We start from the raw sequence: 18,084 nt of genomic DNA, 5'->3' as shown, positions 1-18,084 counted from the left end.
ACTCACAGTCATTATAGGCACCATCTCTACATGAAGAACAATAACATGCCATCTGCTGCATATGGATAATCCATGAACCTGCATTAGAGCTTTGAAAGAGTGTAGTTCACTCGATCCTGTCAATGTACAACAATATTCTAATTTTGCAATGTTAGTATCATCTACCAACCAAAAAAATCTGTGAACTAAAGACTTACCTTGATTACCTAGACCAATTGTACCATTGCACCATTGAACAATTGATTTTGCATCTTTCAAGTTTGCATTCCCTTTGTACTTTAACTCTTCTCGTGCTAAAGCTCTTTTAATACATGCTCCTACACCATCATGCTCCCCTTTTCCATGCCCAACCTCAGAGAAATTCCACATATGTTGAATAGCAGTCAACTTATGCATCCTACTCAACCAATAAAACATCTAAGAGTTCTTAAATTGCGATGCACAATTATCTAACCATATGATATGTTGACGGAATGATATGCCTCGGCTAGCCAAATCATCATAGAATATCTGAAAACAACCTTGCACAAACTCTGTAGAGTGTGAGCGATCATCACTGATGTAAAAATGATACTCCCTCAATATCTTCCTATCCTCTTCCATACTATCATGTGCATGAATGAATGCTATATGCACAAATATGGCAACTTGTGTGGAGTTGTAATATTGTGATTGCATCTCGTTCTACGGTTGTAGTGTGTAATTCTCTGCAAAGTCAACAATTGAAACGATTGTATGAAGTGGAAATGTGTCCTTGCATAGCCAAATGAAAAAAAAGGTGGTGGAGAGCTAATGGAATGTATAAAATAACCTTGCATAAAATGTCAACACATGCAAAAAGCATTTTTTTGTCTGATCATGCACAGAAAGAAGACAAAATGAGAGAATGTGGGCTTGGATCATGGGTCAAGTGTCCCATATAACCATTTTTTAGTGCAGCTCATTTGGCTAGCGCCAAATGACTTCCATTGAAATTTTTTACCTTAAAGTAAACACTAACTCTATACCCTATAACCTTTTTTTTGTGCAGCTCATTTGGATAGCGCCAAATATGACACTAGCCAAATGACTTCCATTGAAATTTTTTACCTGTGATAAATTTCTACTCTATACCCTATAACCTTTTTTTTGTGCAGCTCATTTGGCTAGTGCCAAATATGGCTAGCCAAATGGCTTCCATTGAAATTTTTTAACCTTTGATAAATTTCTACTCTATACCCTATAGTTTGATAGCCACAACCATAAAAATTAAACCATATGACTCTTTAGGACATAATATGGTGTCTTATGACACCATATGACCCCTTAGGTGTCATTATGGGTCATATAGTGTCCTAAGAGGTCATATGGTGTCTTATGACCCCTTAGGACACCATATGACCCCTTAGGACACAATAAGGTGTCGTTATGGGTTGTAAGGGGTCATATGGTGTCCTATGACCCCTTACAACACCGTATGACCCCGTAGGACACAATACGATGTCGTTATGGGTCATATGGTGTCCTAAGGGGTCATATGGTGTCCTCTGACCCCTTAGGACACCTTATGACCCTTTAGGACACAATACGGAGTCATTATGGGTCGTATGGTGTCATAAGGGGTCATATGGTGTCTTATGACCCCTTAAGACACCATATGAACCCTTAGGACACAATATGGTGTCATTATGGGTCGTATGGTGTCGTAAGGGGTCATATGGTGTCCTACAACCCCTTAGGACACCATATGACACCTCAGGACATAATATGGTGTCGTTATGGGTCGTATGGACACCTAAGGGGTCATATGGTGTCCTATGACCCCTTAGGACACCATATGACCCCCTAGGACACAATAGGGTGTCGTTATGGGTCGTATGGTGTCCTAAGGGGTCATATGGTGTCTTATGACCCCTTAGGACACCATATGACCCCTTAGGACATAATATTGTGTCGTTATGGGTCGTATGGAGACATAAGGGGTCATATGGTGTCCTATGGGGCCATAGGACACCATATGACCCCTTAGGTGTTGTTATGGGTCGTATGGTGTCGTAAGGGGTCATATGGTGTCCTATGACCCCTTAGGACACAATAGGGTGTCGTTATGGGTCGTATGGTGTCCTAAGGGGTCATTTGGTGTCTTATGACCCCTTAGGACATAATATGGTGTCGTTATGGGTCCTATGGACACCTAAGGGGTCATATGGTGTCTTATGAACCCTTAGGACACCATATGACCCCTTAGGACACAATATGGTGTCGATATGGGTCGTATGGTGTCCTAAGGGGTCATATGGTGTCTTATAACCCCTTAGGACACCATATGACCCCTTAGGACACAATATGGTGTCGTTATGGGTCGTATGGTGTCCTAAGGGGTCATATGGTGTCTTATGACCCCTTAGGATACCATATGACCCCTTAGGACACCATATGACCCCTTAGGACACAATATGTTGTCGTTATGGGTCATATGGTGTCCTAAAGGGTCATATTGTGTCTTATGACCCCTTAGGACACCATATGACCCCTTAGGACATAATATGGTGTTGTTATGGGTTGTATGGACACCTAAGGGGTCATATGGTGTCCTATGACCCCTTAGGTGTCGTTATGGGTCGTATGGTGTTGTAAGGGGTCATATGGTGTCCTATGACCCCTTAGGACACCATATGACCCCCTAGGACACAATAGGGTGTCGTTATGGGTCGTATGGTGTCCTAAGGGGTCATATGGTGTCTTATGACCCCTTAGGAGATAATATGGTGTTGTTATGGGTCGTATGGACACCTAAGGGGTCATATGGTGTCTTATGAACCCCTAGGACACCATATGACCCCTTAGGACATAATATGGTGTCGATATGGGTCGTATGGTGTCCTAAGGGGTCATATGGTGTCTTATGACCCCTTAGGACACCATATGACTCCTTAGGACACAATATGTTGTCATTATGGGTTGTATGGTGTCCTAAGGGGTCATATTGTGTCTTATGACCCCTTAGGACACCATATGACCCCTTAGGACATAATATGGTGTTGTTATGTGTCGTATGGACACCTAAGGGTTAATATGGTGTCCTATGACACCTTAAGACACCATATGACCCCTTAGGTGTCGTTATGGGTTGTATGGTGTTGTAAGGGGTCGTATGGTGTTGTAAGGGGTCATATGGTGTCCTATGACCCCTAAGGACACCATATGACCCCATAGGACACAATAGTGTGTCATTATGGGTCGTATGGTGTCCTAAGGGGTCATATGGTGTCTTATGACCCCTTAGGACATAATATGGTGTCGTTATGGGTCGTATGGACACCTAAGGGGTCATATGGTGTCTTATGAACCCTTAGGACACCATATGACCCCTTAGGACACAATATGGTGTCGATATGGGTCGTATGGTGTCCTAAGGGGTCATATGGTGTCTTAGGACCCCTTAGGACACAATATGGTGTCGTTATGGGTCGTATGGTGTCCTAAGGGGTCATATGGTGTCTTATGACCCCTTAGGATACCATATGACCCCTTAGGACACTATATGACCCCTTAGGACACAATATGTTGTCGTTTTGGGTCGTATGGTGTCCTAAGGGGTCATATTGTGTCTTATGACCCCTTAGGACACCATATGACCCCTTAGGACATAATATGGTGTTGTTATGGGTCGTATGGACACCTATGGGGTCATATGGTGTCCTATGACCCCTTAGGACACCATATGACCCCTTAGGTGTCGTTATGGGTTGTATGGTGTTGTAAGGGGTCATATGGTGTCCTATGACCCCTTAGGACACCATATGACCCCATAGGACACAATAGGGTGTCGTTATGGGTCATGTTGTCTTTGAAATCCGATTCTCTTTAACATCCTTAATATAATATGATTGAACTCGGTGTAGAAGAGATATCGAAGATAAGGAAATTCTCAAGACAACATATGACAAGGTTTAAATAAACCTTCTACACTTCGAACTTGCTCAGAGTCCAGGTGGGTATACCTTTGTGAACTAAATTCACACTTTCAAACATAAACCCCAGCAAACTAGTCCAGAAAACTAGTGGATTTAATCACCTTGAAACCAACTGAAACAAAAGAATACAAATTATACTCATATTCAGTATTGTGACCAAAAAAACATGTAATAGACAACTTCAATCAATACCAGTACCATATCCAAGGTCACAAAGTCATCTAAAATTCATACAATAATCCCCAAAACAAAATATCTTCACATATCCCATTGGCTCGACTTTTGTTAATCCTTATATGTGCCTAACACTTATAAGAATTTATGCATATCAAATTAAACCATGATCATCAAGATTCAAAGTTCCCTACAAAGAGTTCACTGGTAGGAATGATCCCCGCATCTTTAATTCCCCACCTAAAGAGAAAAGTGTTGGTTGAAAATTTTGTACACTTGGGGAAATATACAAAATTGTGGTTGCAACCACAACACACGAGTAAAAACTCTCCTAATTAAGGGAAGGCTCCCCCTGTCTAACTACAACTTGGAAAATAAAATGGGATGGAACAACAATCTTTCTTCTTTTTCAAGAAAGACAATATTCTTTTCTCTTCAAAGAAAAGGATAGCAATTGAATAACAACAGTAACCACTTTCAAGTGAAATAAGAGAAAGGAAATGAAGTTTCCTGAAACTGCAAAGACATCTATCACTTCCTTCGGGACGAGACAGCAATATCAAGCTCAAAGACTTGACTATTGGAAGTCCTATCTACCCTTTGCAATACTAAATTTTACAACAAATAAAAGATAACAGCTCAAAGACTGAAATAATCTATTCTTTTAACACAAAGACAAGAACTAATGCAAGCTCAAAGACTTGCTGCTATTTCTTATCAAACAGTAATTTTTCTTTAGGAATAGATGCAAGCTCAAAGACTTGCTGCTCCTTCAAGAGAGTTTCCTATTTTAATTAATCTTCTCTACTTGCAGCTCAAAGACTTCAAATCAGATTGGACTAAGCTCCTTTAGAAACACTTTGCATAGAAGAAATTAAAAAAATTCAAACTCAAACATGTAGCTCAAAGACTCAAAACTTGAGTAATCCTTCTTTCTTATTCTTCAAAACCTTCAATTCACATACATAAGCTCAAATACTTCTTGCTATAAATTTGGCAGAGTTTTTGTTTGCTTTCCCAAAATATATCTTTACAATGGACCTCTCAAGTATTTATAGAAGAGGAGCCTTGAGAAAAAGGTGGGAGGATCCTAACTAACTTGAGAGATTCTCTCAACCACCAAGACTCATTCAATAAATAACTGAGACTTCATTAACTAACTAAGAGTTACTCTAACTAACTAAAACTTATTCCAACTATAGTCCTAATCGGACACAACTTGTAGTTGCCTTACATGTAATTAGAAAAGTGCAAGTAATGTGTAACTTGCATTTTACAAAAATTACTTTTACATGTAACTTGTCAAAAAAAATTTACAACTAAAGATTACAAAAGAGGGAAAATTCAACTAAGTGTTGAAAAACACTTAAGTTGTATTTTGTGAAGACACGAGTCCTGGAAATTTCCGGATGCTCGCTTGTAGTTCCTCGGGATTCGGTTCATGGGTGTTCTTAGCAACTACCATAGTCTTCACAATAGTGTCATGACAATGGAGGAGCATGGAATTGTCTTTATCCAGAATAGACTGGATCTCATGCAAAAAGGCTTGGTGTTTCATTAATGCTTGAATTGAAGCTGCCGAGAATTGTTCGCTCCTCCATTCATTATGAATCCTCATCTGTAAATCAGCAAGAACTTCTTCTTCTGGAATCAGCTCTCCATCCTAACTTACTATATTGCAAGAGGCCCTTTCACAATGTGAGACAATATCTCGATAGACTTCATCTCGGAATCTCCTTGCATCACTGATCTCCTCAATGAGGGATTTAAGAACAAGGGTCTTGTTTTCCATGAGTTCTTCAAATTCCAAGTACATGACCCTGGAAGAGATGATGGTGTGCTCCTGCAAAATACTCAGCTGTCGTTGGGGCATGGTATGCCAGATTGCCAGACTTCTCTCAACACTTTCCAGATTCTTTTTGAAAGTGTCAGAAGTCTGATCCAGTTTCTCCTCAATGGTTTCCAACTTAGACATTATTTGAAAAACGTCTTTTACCACTTGTACACATTGATCATGAAGCTGATCAACCCAGGAATCCAGTGCTTGAAATTTACAAGCAGCCCTTTCCACTCCATGAATCGATTCTTGGGAACTAGAAGAACCTATAGAGTTACTCCCTTCAACAACAGGTTTTGTGATTTTATGAATGGCTGCCATGAGCTGTCCGTTTTCTTCTTCTAGCTTGTCTTTCTTTGCAAGAAGATCATCACACCTTTGCACTGGTGAAGCAACAGAAAACTGAGCATCATGTTTAATGACCTCATGTGTTTGCTTGCCCAATTCTACCCTTGTAACCTTATAATCAGTAGCTGACATTTCATCAAGTGGTTTATCTGCAATAGGTTCCACAATTTCAGCTACTTTCATCTTGTTGCTATCAACAGTTACCCTAGAGATAGTCTTTGCCTTCTTAGCAACTTTGGATCTGGACTATTTGAGTTGCTGGTAGTCAAAGGCATCAGGTGAGATCTCTTGCTTCTTCCTTTTTGGGGTGAAAAAACTAAGCCATGGAGGCAAAGTCATCAATTCACTTCTAGTAGTAGCCATAGGCAAAGGAGAAGCAGTTTCTATTTGAATTACTGAGGTCACCCTGGGAGGAATATCTGTTTGAATAGCGACCATGGTTTGCTCAATTACCAATGGACATGAAAATTGCCTCATGAATTCTTCAAAACCAAAAGTGGAAGTATCAATTTCTGATAACTGAATGCAAGTGGGATTATCTTCAGGAACTTTCAACACACTTTCTTGTTGTTGATCAGGAGAAGGCTCCTATGCTGAAATGGGAACTGCATCCTGAGGAGACTCATCTACGAGAAAATCAGGAGGAGAAAGAGGTGTCTCAATGGTAATTGGAGGAATGACCTCGTGAGGCGAGTCTGAAACTACAGACTTAGGTGCATCGTCAGATTGCTGCCCCTCTTCTGGATTATCCAGATCGATCACCCGAACATGAAACCATGATTTCTCCTTCCCACGAGTAGTCGTCTCCTTAGGAGGAAGCACTACTACATGACTAACTCGTAACTTGATCCTTGTGCCTGAAGATGAAGCACCCTCCTTGTTATCAATCTGAATCTCAGACTTCTATCCAAGAGGCCCTGTAGAATCATCTTCTTTACCATCCTTGATTTTGATAAGTCTAACAACATTACTTTTTAGCCATGCGTTAGTGTTGGCCAAGATAGGCTGAAATATGTCAAGGATGGAGATGCACTCCTTGTGTGACCATTGGATCAAAGGAAGTGGAGCTTCCCCAACCCTTCGTAAAGTATATTTAGGATCAAGTATATGCCTGTCATCGATCATCGCTTGTGGGATATCCACCAAGTTCAAGTCAACAATTTGCTCAACAGTGAACCTACAGTAATCCATCTTCAGAACTTCGGCTTCCATGCAGAGATCTACCCAAATGTCTTCAATGCAATGAACATGCACAATGGATTTCTTGATCTTCTCCTTCATACCTCTATAATCAAAATCAGCTCTAGGTTTGAACCTCTTAAGCTTGATTTCCCGCAATTCAGCATCCATGGCCTTAGCCTTCATAGATGTGACAAGGGAGTATTGACCAATTTTCAATGGGTTTGTGCTAGAGATCCCCATTCCAACCTTGTGTCTAGCAGACTCAAAAGTATGAACAATCATGATTTGTCTTCCCAACTCCATAAGATTTATCTTATCGGTTGGGTATCTTGGAAGCATGTATGGCTAACCATCATAGCATCGAATCCTCATATAGGTGAAGGTGGGAAATTGCAAGAACAAACACCCATACTCAGACACCTTGACCCATGCCTCATCTGATACTCTTTTGTTTATGAGATCCACATCAAACTGACACATGAAATATCCAAAGAATGCATCTTGGACTCTTCTGAAATGCAGTCTGCTAGGTTTCAATGGCAACTAGTCATAATATTCCCAAACTAGTATAAGCGAGCGATCACCCTTGGTAGAAAGCCCTAGAAAGTGTCTAAGTGACGCTGCTAGATATACCAAATAAGAATTCATGAAGAAGGTCATAGTGGTAGGAACTGCTGCAAGTTGTTCACACAAAGCATCGCTGATGATTTCACCTCATGAAATGTGATGCGACTGTCATTTAAACATAATGAATTGATACATCCATGGCTCAAAGACATTGGAGTGCTCAAGGCCCAACATCTTGCTCAGAAGAGTGATGGTGTCTCCTATCTCCCGCTTGAAATCACAATGATACAACTTTGCCCATCTTGAGAAGGAAGGACGTGACTCTTGGATCCACCTATTGATGTGTCGCTTGCAATCTTTTTCCCTTTTCATATAATACTCTACTGCACTTTCTTTGGTGATTTCCATATAAACAGGTGTAGGAGGTATTTTGAAGACCTTCTGGATTGTATCTGCATCAAGATGAATTATAGCTTCACCATCATCATTTTTGATGACTCTTGACTCTTTGTCAAAATGATGGGCACATGCAAGAACAAACTCAAGTTATATGGAAGCCACTGGGAAAGAAGATGCATGATGGATATGGCTGTCCAACAACTGCTGCAAGTTGTTATCCTATGGATCTTCTACCCTGTTGATGAATTCTACCATATCAACATGCCCTATTTCCGTTTCCCTGATGCGATCCAAAGGAGAAGAAACCTGGGAAGGTGCAACCTCATTCTGGTATTTGTCATATTTGTATTTCATTTTCTTTGGAGTTGGAGATGCCGACAAATCTGACATTGATTGTGAACCTGGAATGCTATGATGAAGACTTAAAAGAGTTAAGGCAACATCATAGTCAGCTGCAAATATCATTCTTCCTTCTTAAAATGGGTAAAACTTTGATTTCTGAATTTCATGGTTTTGTGAGAGGAAGAGGGGAGATATGGGAAAATCTCGACTTTAACCAATTTCGGATCTTGGGAGAATTTTTGCAAGTATACAAGTTGGAAAGGACATACATGCAATTGGGGTTTTAAAACCCGAATACAAGTACACTTGTAAATTTGAAAATGGAGAAATGGACGAAAAATGAGATTTTGACTTGCGGGAAATAATGGAAATGGAAAGTAAGGATATGGGGAACATGAATGGATAGAAATGGGAATATCTAGGAAAGGCATTTTCATGAAAATGGGAAGAACTTTTCAACATGTAATCCGGTTTTTAAAACCCGAATTTGCAAGGGAGGGGTATTTCACACTTTTCAAACTTGGAATTTTAACCAAAAATGATTAAATTCCTTAACCATAGGGGAAGAACAAGAATTTCCAGCAAACTTGTAATCGAGATTAAAAATCTCGAATATAAGTTAAGAGGGAATTTTGAGAAGAACAATGCAATTCAACAATTGCATTTCAAGGGGAAGATTTCTTTCACAAAAACCAAATTTTTTGGGGAAGAACATCACATGCCAAAAATGCAACTAATAACGAAAAATAAAGAAAACAAGAAAATAATAAAATGAAGGGAAGAAAGGAAAGAGAACATACCTTTCTTAAAAATGCAAAATGCTTCTCCAATAATGCAACAATTCTTGAAATGAAGAAGCAAAACCGGTGAAAAGGAGCAATCTGGAATGTCAAACCCTTATCACGTTTTTTGTAAAAAATGCCCCAAATATAGCAGCAATCTTAAACTTGGAGGACCAAAATGCCAATGAGAGTGTGCATCCAAGTTTATTAGAGCAAACCGCCTAAGGTAGAAGAAGAAACAATGATGCCAAATGATTGAAAATGCTGCCAAAGGTTGAAAACGTGGCCAAAGGGAATCACGTGGCCAAAGGGAATCACGTGGCCACCATTATAAACTCCAATGACATCATCAAATTGTGTGAAAATCCTCTCACCCTCCACGCCTAGGTAGAGAAAGGCAAAACAGTTAAGGAGACTGCAGATTTATGAAGTAAAAAGTGCCCAAAATGTGGGTTAAAAGAACCATGTTTTTGTTGATTTAGCTCCAAAAACTAGTCAATATAACCTCCATTTGGCATGAAAGATGTTGATGATTGCATGAAAATAGGGTAGAAGCAAAAATGCCTTTCCTCCCTAAAAAATCTCCACAAAAAATTGCTTTGAAATCTTCAACAAATCGATTTTTCATGCAAATCGGGTTTTGGGAGACACATGACAAGTTCGAATTGCCCAACATGAAGCAAATCGGGTTTTAGAGAGAAAATAATAAGTTTTATTTTCACTTTTTTCATTTACATGCCAAAATCGGGTTTTTTAAGACAAATAGCAAGTTTAATTTTTCACTTTTTCACTTATCAAGCCAAAATCAAGTTTTTTTGGACAAATGACAAGTTTAAAATTGTCAAAAATGCATTTGCAAGGCAAAATCGGGTTTTTTGGAGCAAACTGCAAGTTTAAAATACTTGTAAAAGGGAAATAAAATCCCTACAACAAGTTAGAAACACTTGCACATATGTAATGGGGATTTAAAATCCCTATTACATGCAAAAACCATTAAAGTAGGGGTTTTTTGACCAAACTGCAAGTTTACTTGCAATTGAGCCAAAAAATCCCTATTTTAACTAAAAATGACCAATAAACAATAAAAAGATAAAAAAATCAGAGGGGAAAATTAAAATAAATTACAAGTGACATATTTAAAATAAAAGTGCATATGTAATTGATAAAAAATTCCCCTACAAAGACCATAACAATGAATATCATTAAAACTTGCAGTTTGAAGAAAATTCTCCACCTGCAGTTTGGGTTTTAAAACCCGAAATTGAAGGAAAGGCATAGCAAACAAACCCAGAATTGGATGAAATTAAAAAAGTAGTTTGAGAATGAACTGAGGATTAAGCCAGTCCAAGGATTAGTCAAAATTCTACCTCGGGAAGCGTTCCATAGAGTAAATTTTTTCATTTTTTCATAAAAATTTCACCATAGTGGTCCTTCATTTTTGGAAACAAAAATTAGGACAACAACTGGCTCTGACTGGGGAATTCCTTCATTTATCCTTCAAGATTATGAGAGAAAAGAATCCAGAGTTCTAAGTGCCTTCCTTTTATCCATTGGGTCATAGAGTCAAATAAAGCAAAAACAAACAAACAAAAGGTGGAAAACAAACAAGAGAAAGACATTATTTACAAGAAGTTACCTCGAATCTTCATTCAAAGTAATGCTTCAAATGCTGACCATTATACAGCAATGCAAATGGTGTTCCACCATGATAAGCCAAGATAAAACTATCTTCTCCAGCAATACGGTGAATAGTAAAGGGTCCTCGCCAAAGAGAATCAAATTTGCCATGTAAACCTTTCGGTTCCCTTCGCTTATCCCAAAGCAAAACACGATCACCAACTTGGAATCCTTTTTGCTTTGCTTTCTTATCAAAAAGAATTTTGACCTGTTGTTGATGCTGAGCAATTCGGTCTACCACTTGTGTTCTTTGTTCTTCCAGCTAGGAAAGATACATGATCCTTTTGTCTAAAGCATTCTCATAAGTTTGATCCTCAATTGCTTTAGATAACTTGAGAGCAAGAAGTTCCAAAGTGATGGGTATTTCTGCATTGATCCCATAAAGGAGCTAAAATGGAGACATACCAATAGCCCTTTTGGGTGTAATCATGTTCGCCCATAAAGCATCAAAAAGAGCCTTATGCCAGGACCTTTGATTTTCCTCCACAAGCTTGCGAATAATAGTAATCAAATTCATGTTACTAGATTCCACCTGACCATTACCTTGGGGATAGTAATCAGATGAATGAGTTAACAAGATATTATACTCAAAGCAAAATTGTGAAATTTCTGAGGAAGAGAAGGTGGCTGCATTATCAGTCACAATTTTGAATGGAACACCAAACCTGGAAATAATATTCTCCTTGAGGAATCTGCATACTACCTCAGAAGTAGCGTTCTTTACTGGTATGGCTTCCACCCACTTGGTGAAATAGTCAATAGCTATAAGGACATAGGAATGACCTGCACTTGAGGAGGGATTGATCACACCAATGAAATCAATGCCCCATTTCCGGAAAGGTTCTTCAACAATAACCGGCTTCAATGGTAATGCTGCAAGCTTTGGTTTACCTACAAACTGCTGACAATGTACACACTTACGTACCCACCAGAAAGCATCTTGAAAGAGTGTAGGCCAATAATATTTTTCTCTCAAAATTTTATGAGTGGTCACTGGCGTAGAAAAATGTCCACCATAAGCCTTGTCATGGAAAGATTCTAGCAATTTGGTTTGTTGCGCTTTGTCAACACAACGGAGGAAAGTACCGTCAATGGCTTTTTTGTACAAACTAGTATCCCATAATATGAAGTTTGCAACTTTCAACTTGATATTTTTTCCTTGAATGTCAAAAGTTGTGGACATTCGCCATAGGTCAAGAAAAATGCTATATTAGAGTACCATTCATCAATAGTACTAACAAACAGCACCTTGGGAAGATCTTCTGAATCATCCAATTCTCGCTCCTCTGGAATATTTTCAGCCATCAGCTGACAGAGTCCTCTTCCTTGAACAAGCTTTGTAGGCTTGATCTCCAAGTCATACTCTTGGATTTTTGCGATCCAATTTCCTCTTTTTGTGCCAAACTCCTGTTGTGTTAAGATAGATTTTACTGATGTATCAGGAACTAACACAATGGTATGAGAATTTAAGATGTAAAAATGGAAGTTCTTAACTGCTTTAACCACCGCATAGGCATTCTTCTCAATAGAGGAATACTTGAGTTCATGAGACTTCAAAGGACAACTCATGAAAGCCATAGGAGATTCAATTCCTTCTGAATTTTTCTGCATCAGAATAGCTGACAAAGTATGCTTAGAAGCATAGCTATACATAATGAACTCCTTAGTGTAATTGGGACAAACCAACATGGGTGCATGAGCAATTGCATCTTTGATTTCATTGAATGCTGCTCTTCCTTCAGAATTCCAATGGAAAGAAGACTTTCCTTTCATCATGTTCACAATATGACGAGTCTTCTCCGCAAAGTCAGGAATGAATCTTCGCAAAAAATTAACCTTACCAAAAAAGGAATGAACAACAGTCTTGTTGGATGGCAAAGGGAGATTCTAAATAGATTTAACCCTCTTAGGATCAACTTTTATACCCTCCTTGGAAACAATGTGACCAAGAAGCTTTCCCTCCATCACCCCAAAAACTGACTTCTTGGGATTAAGAGAGATGCCATGCTTGCGACATCTTTCAAGTACATCTTGTAGATGAAAAAGATGATTCTCATGATCTTTAGAAAAAATAGTAAGATCATCAAGATATACTACAATATACCTTCCCACAATACCACAGAAAGCCAAGTCCATAGCTCGTTGGAAAGTAGCTCCTGCATTGATCAAACCGAAAGGCATTCTGCGGTATGCAAATGTACCCCATGGAGTGGTGAATGCAGTCTTATGTTGATCAGGTTCACTAACCTCAATCTGATTGTATCCCAAAAATCCATCTAGCATAGATAGCATCTCGGAGCCTGTTACCGTTTGCAAGACTTGATCCATGATTGGCAATGGATAATTGTCCTTAAGTGATAGCTGATTAAGATTTCTAAAATCCACACAGATATGTATTTCTCCATTCTTCTTATGCACCGGTACTATATTTGCCAACCATGTTGAATGATGGATGGGAAAGATAATCCGAGCATCAAGCATCTTGTGAACTTCAGAAAGAATGGTACCTGAAATCTTCGGATTATACTGGCGTTGCTTTTGTCTAAAAGGTTCTGTGCCAAGCTTGAGAGGAATGTCATGTTGCACTTCCTTGGGTTGGAAGGACTTTAGATCATCATATGAGTATGCCAAGACATCATGGTATTAGCGCAAAAGCTGAATAAACTGATCTCTCTCATCTGAAGTGCAGTTATTGCCAATATTAACAAACTTTGGATCTCTGTCAGATCCAATATTATATTTCTCATATCCCATAGGAGAATCAGTACTTTCTTGTTGTCGTCTCTTGATATAACAATCATGTTGATCGAAAAGTTTTTCAAGAGAAACTAACCCCTTGGGAGTTTTATTTCCTTTCACCTGAAGGATATTTTCATCTGATTTAGATGATGTATCAGACATCGAACCTGATGACAAAGAAGAAGGAGAATTACCTCCTTCAAAATACAGGTTGTTGAAACCATCATCAGCTTGCAAGAAATTATTGATCTGCTTATCATCATTGAAGATCTGCCAATGATCCCAATTATCAGGCACACTAGGTCTACAGATTATCTCAATAATATATTTATCTTGACCAAAGTCAAGATGAGGAATTAAGGAAGTAGCTGAAATAGCAAGAGAATCAGCTCTATCATTGTATTCACGAGGAACAACTGAGATATTGAAAGAATCAAAATCTTCAATATTCTCCCATACCAAGTTGTGGTAATGCTTGAGTCTATCATTCTTAGTTTGATATATGTTTCTCACTTGACAAACAATTAACTCTACATCACCTTGGGCATGAAGGTTTTTGATTCCTCTTTTCAATGCAACACTCATCCCTAACAAAAGCGACTCATATTCAACCGTATTGTTGGTATTAGCAAATTGCAACTTGAAAGAGTAATGGAAGATCTCTCCCTTAGGAGATATAAGAACTACACCAGCTTTGGATCCATTCGTAGCGCAGCTACCATCAAATTCAAGAGTCCATACATCATTTGAACTATTGTTTTCATTGGAATGATTAGAGCCACCTTCACCCAAGATGAGTGCATTGTGAAAAGAAAAGTTGTCATCTTCCATAGGAGAGGATGAACTTTCCTCTTGAATAGACGAAGAATGAAGCTCTTCTTGTCGAGGAGGTGATGGAATACTTTCATCAGCAAATGAAGATGTGACTTCTTCAACCATAACATATGAACTGGATGACCCATCTTCTAATGCTTGGTCCTGATCAGCATCAACAAACTTTTCATTTGCTGAAAGTAATGAAATATCAGAGTTGCTAGAAGGATAATCTTCAGTAAATTCTGAAATTTCATCTATATGGAGGTAATAATTCCCAAAACCCGAAGATTCAAAGAGAATCTGAGCATGAGGGTCATTGGACTTGACAACCGTGTACTTGGTTTCTCTTTCAGGAATTAACTTATGCACAACACCTTTGACAAGTATTCTTGCTTCTGTCATATCCATGTTGAGTTCACCTCCAACATCTTTACAAAAATTATGGCCAAGTAACATTCCGTATGATGCAGGAACGTCAGCCACCAAGATAGTCATCTTTATTTTATTATCCAGAAAAGCAACAAATGCAAATTGCGCATCCTTGATTTGCCCAATAAGGGGCACTTGCTTGTTCTCCATGGAATAACAATGACCAAAAGTTTTGGTCAAGGTCAGCCCCAAAGCTTGAGCAAATTTTGCGGGCATGACATTATCAGAAGCACCAAAATCCAAGACACAATTGCTTAGTTGAAAACCATTGATCAACAAGGAAATGTAAAAAGGTTCTATCTTTCCTTGGGTAGTAGATGGAATGGTCACCAAATGATTGGGCAAATTCTTGGGTTCTTGTGGGATAGTGTTTTCAAGTATAAGACGAGTCTCCTTACTTTTAACAAAATCAACTAATCTATCAAATTGATCAGGATTAGCTTGTAAATACTCAACTTCGGACATTTGAATCTTAGTCTTCCTAGCATGGTCAATAATATCAAAAGCTTGAAATGAACCAGCTAGAAAGGGATTAACATTGTCCGATAATGGTTTGGGGTTGGGCATACTGGGCTTGGGATCAACAGATGAAGCAAGAGGAGGACTTTTGTTACTTACTTGGATTTTCGCTACATCCTTTGGAATATAAGGCAGCGGTGTTCCTCTTTTAGCAATAACAACAGGTGGTTGTAAATCACTTGCGATCTTTGCAGCTTCTTCTTGTTGGGCCAATTAGGTCTAGGATCTTGTCGTTACAGCAAATGCTTGGCTATGAGCTCTATCGGTAGCAACAGAGTCATCATAGTGCATGTAACGTATAGTAGAGTCACCAGTCACTTCTTCTTCTTCTTCTTGGGAAGAGAAACTTCATCGGACTGATAATCAAAATAAGAAGACTCATTTTGATTAGCCTCATAATAGCCAAATGCTGCCTTTGAAGGAGGTGGCTCAAGCGCAAGTCTCTCCGGAGGGGGAGGCAACTTGGGTTGATTTTTGGCAGCATAACTGGCAGCAGTATTAGGATATGCCCTTCTTGGGATATCCTTGTATGGTGCGGGGTAGGAGTTCTGAGATACTTGCTTCTTTAAAGAAAGAAGTTCATTTGCCAATTTCTATAACATAGGATCGGTAGAACCAGAAAATGAACCATCCATATGCGAACCTCCTTTGGACCAATTAGAATCCTTTTTGATCTTACCGGCTAAGATCAAATCATCCTCAATTTCAGTAGCCATTGATTGAGCAACTTCTAAATCAGCAGGAGATGCTTGTCTTAAGAAGAAATTGACCTCAGGCAACTAAGTGTTGATGAAAAAACACTTGAGGTTCTCAGGAGTAGGCTTAGAATTAACAGGAATTCTATTTGCTAATTTGTTAAATTTAGCAATGAATTCACGCATGCCTTCATGTGTATCCTTCTTCATTTGTGTCAACTAGGCCAACAAGGCATGCTCATCTTCTGCAGGCTTGAAACATTCCTCGAACTTGTCTCTCAACGAGTTCCATGAAACAATTGAACCAACAGTAAGATTGAAAAACCAGTCAGCTGCAATACCTTGAGGAGTCTCTATAAACAACCGAACAACAACATCTTGATGTTCAACCCCAAGAACACCACATGCCATATAAAAAGACTTGACATGTTCATCTAGGTGTTGCTTTCCATCGCCATAAAATTTGGAAAGGTTTTTGCGTGAACCTTGTGGAAGCGGATGAAGGGGTGGGGTTAATGCCAAAGGACCAAAAGCTACTCCCCACGGACCAAGAGGAGGAAGTGGAGGTGGATTAGCCATATTAGATAATGAAGGTATCAGTGGTTTGAAAAAGAAGGAGGAATTTTCACTTGGGATATATTTTTTCTTTCTTGAGGGAGGATAACTTGTGGTTCGTGATAGGGAAGATGTACTAGTGAGTAAAAAGGATCTAGCTCTTTCAGCAGCAAATATTTCTTCTGAATATTCACCTTTCTTCTGGCGAACGTAAACGCGCAAACCTTCTAGCTTAAAGAAATGAAAGAATTTCCAAGCTCTTCTTTTGAAAACAGCAGGACACTAGTCTTCAAACGAAAGCGTGAGGCTTCCGAGTGTGTTCGATCCCCAGCAGAGTCGCCAAAAAACTGTTGGTTGAAAATTTTGTACACTTGGAGAAATATACAAAATTGTGGTTTCAACCACAACACATGAGTAAAAACTCTCCTAATTAAGGGAAGGCTCCCCCTATCTAACTACAACTTGGAAAATAAAATGGGATGGAAAAGAAATCTTTCTTCTTTTTTCAAGAAAGACAATATTCTTTTCTCTTCACAAAAAAGGATAGCGATTGAATAACAACAGTAACCAGTTTCAAGTGAAATAAGAGAAAGGAAATGAAGTTTCTTGAAACCGCAAAGACTTCCGTCACTTCCTTCGGGACGGGACAACAATATCAAGCTCAAAGACTTGACTATTGGAAGTCCTATCTACCCTTTGCTATACTAAATTTTACAACGAATAAAAGATAACAGCTCAAAGACTGAAATAATCTATTCTTTTAACACAAAGACAAGAAATAATGCAAGCTCAAAGACTTGCTGCTATTTCTTATCAAACAATAATTTTTCCTCAGGAATAGACACAAGCTCAAAGACTTTCTACTCCTTCAAGAGAGTTTCCTATTTTAACTAATCTTCTCTAATTGCAGCTCAAAGACTTCAAATCAGATTGGGCTAAGCTCCTTTAGAAACACTTTGCATAGAAGAAATAAAAAAAATTCAAACTCAAACATGTAGCTCAAAGACTCAAAACTTGAGTAATCCTTCTTTCTTATTCTTCAAAACCTTCAATTCACATACATAAGC

General features: G+C 38.8%; 1 protein-coding gene across 1 annotated transcript in view; it reads right to left on the bottom strand.

Annotated features, from left to right (window-relative positions):
- The window catches only part of LOC131054285 (uncharacterized), a 39,147-nt gene extending 25,555 nt beyond the window's left edge, over nt 1-13,592 (bottom strand). The window contains exons 1-5 of the mRNA XM_059212368.1: nt 13,369-13,592; nt 12,948-13,083; nt 12,484-12,671; nt 11,968-12,373; nt 11,670-11,796 (exon numbers count right to left, since the gene is read on the bottom strand). Of these exons, the coding sequence (XP_059068351.1) occupies nt 11,670-11,796; nt 11,968-12,373; nt 12,484-12,671; nt 12,948-13,083; nt 13,369-13,592 (1,081 nt within the window). The remainder of the gene's footprint in view (nt 1-11,669; nt 11,797-11,967; nt 12,374-12,483; nt 12,672-12,947; nt 13,084-13,368) is intronic.
- Nucleotides 13,593-18,084: the final 4,492 nt, after the last annotated feature.

Source organism: Cryptomeria japonica, chromosome 10, assembly GCF_030272615.1.
Source record: "Cryptomeria japonica chromosome 10, Sugi_1.0, whole genome shotgun sequence".
In the NCBI taxonomy this organism is placed as follows: Eukaryota; Viridiplantae; Streptophyta; class Pinopsida; order Cupressales; family Cupressaceae; genus Cryptomeria; species Cryptomeria japonica.
The sequence above is the reverse complement of the archived record's forward strand: the minus strand, read 5'-3'. Positions and strand labels throughout refer to the sequence as shown.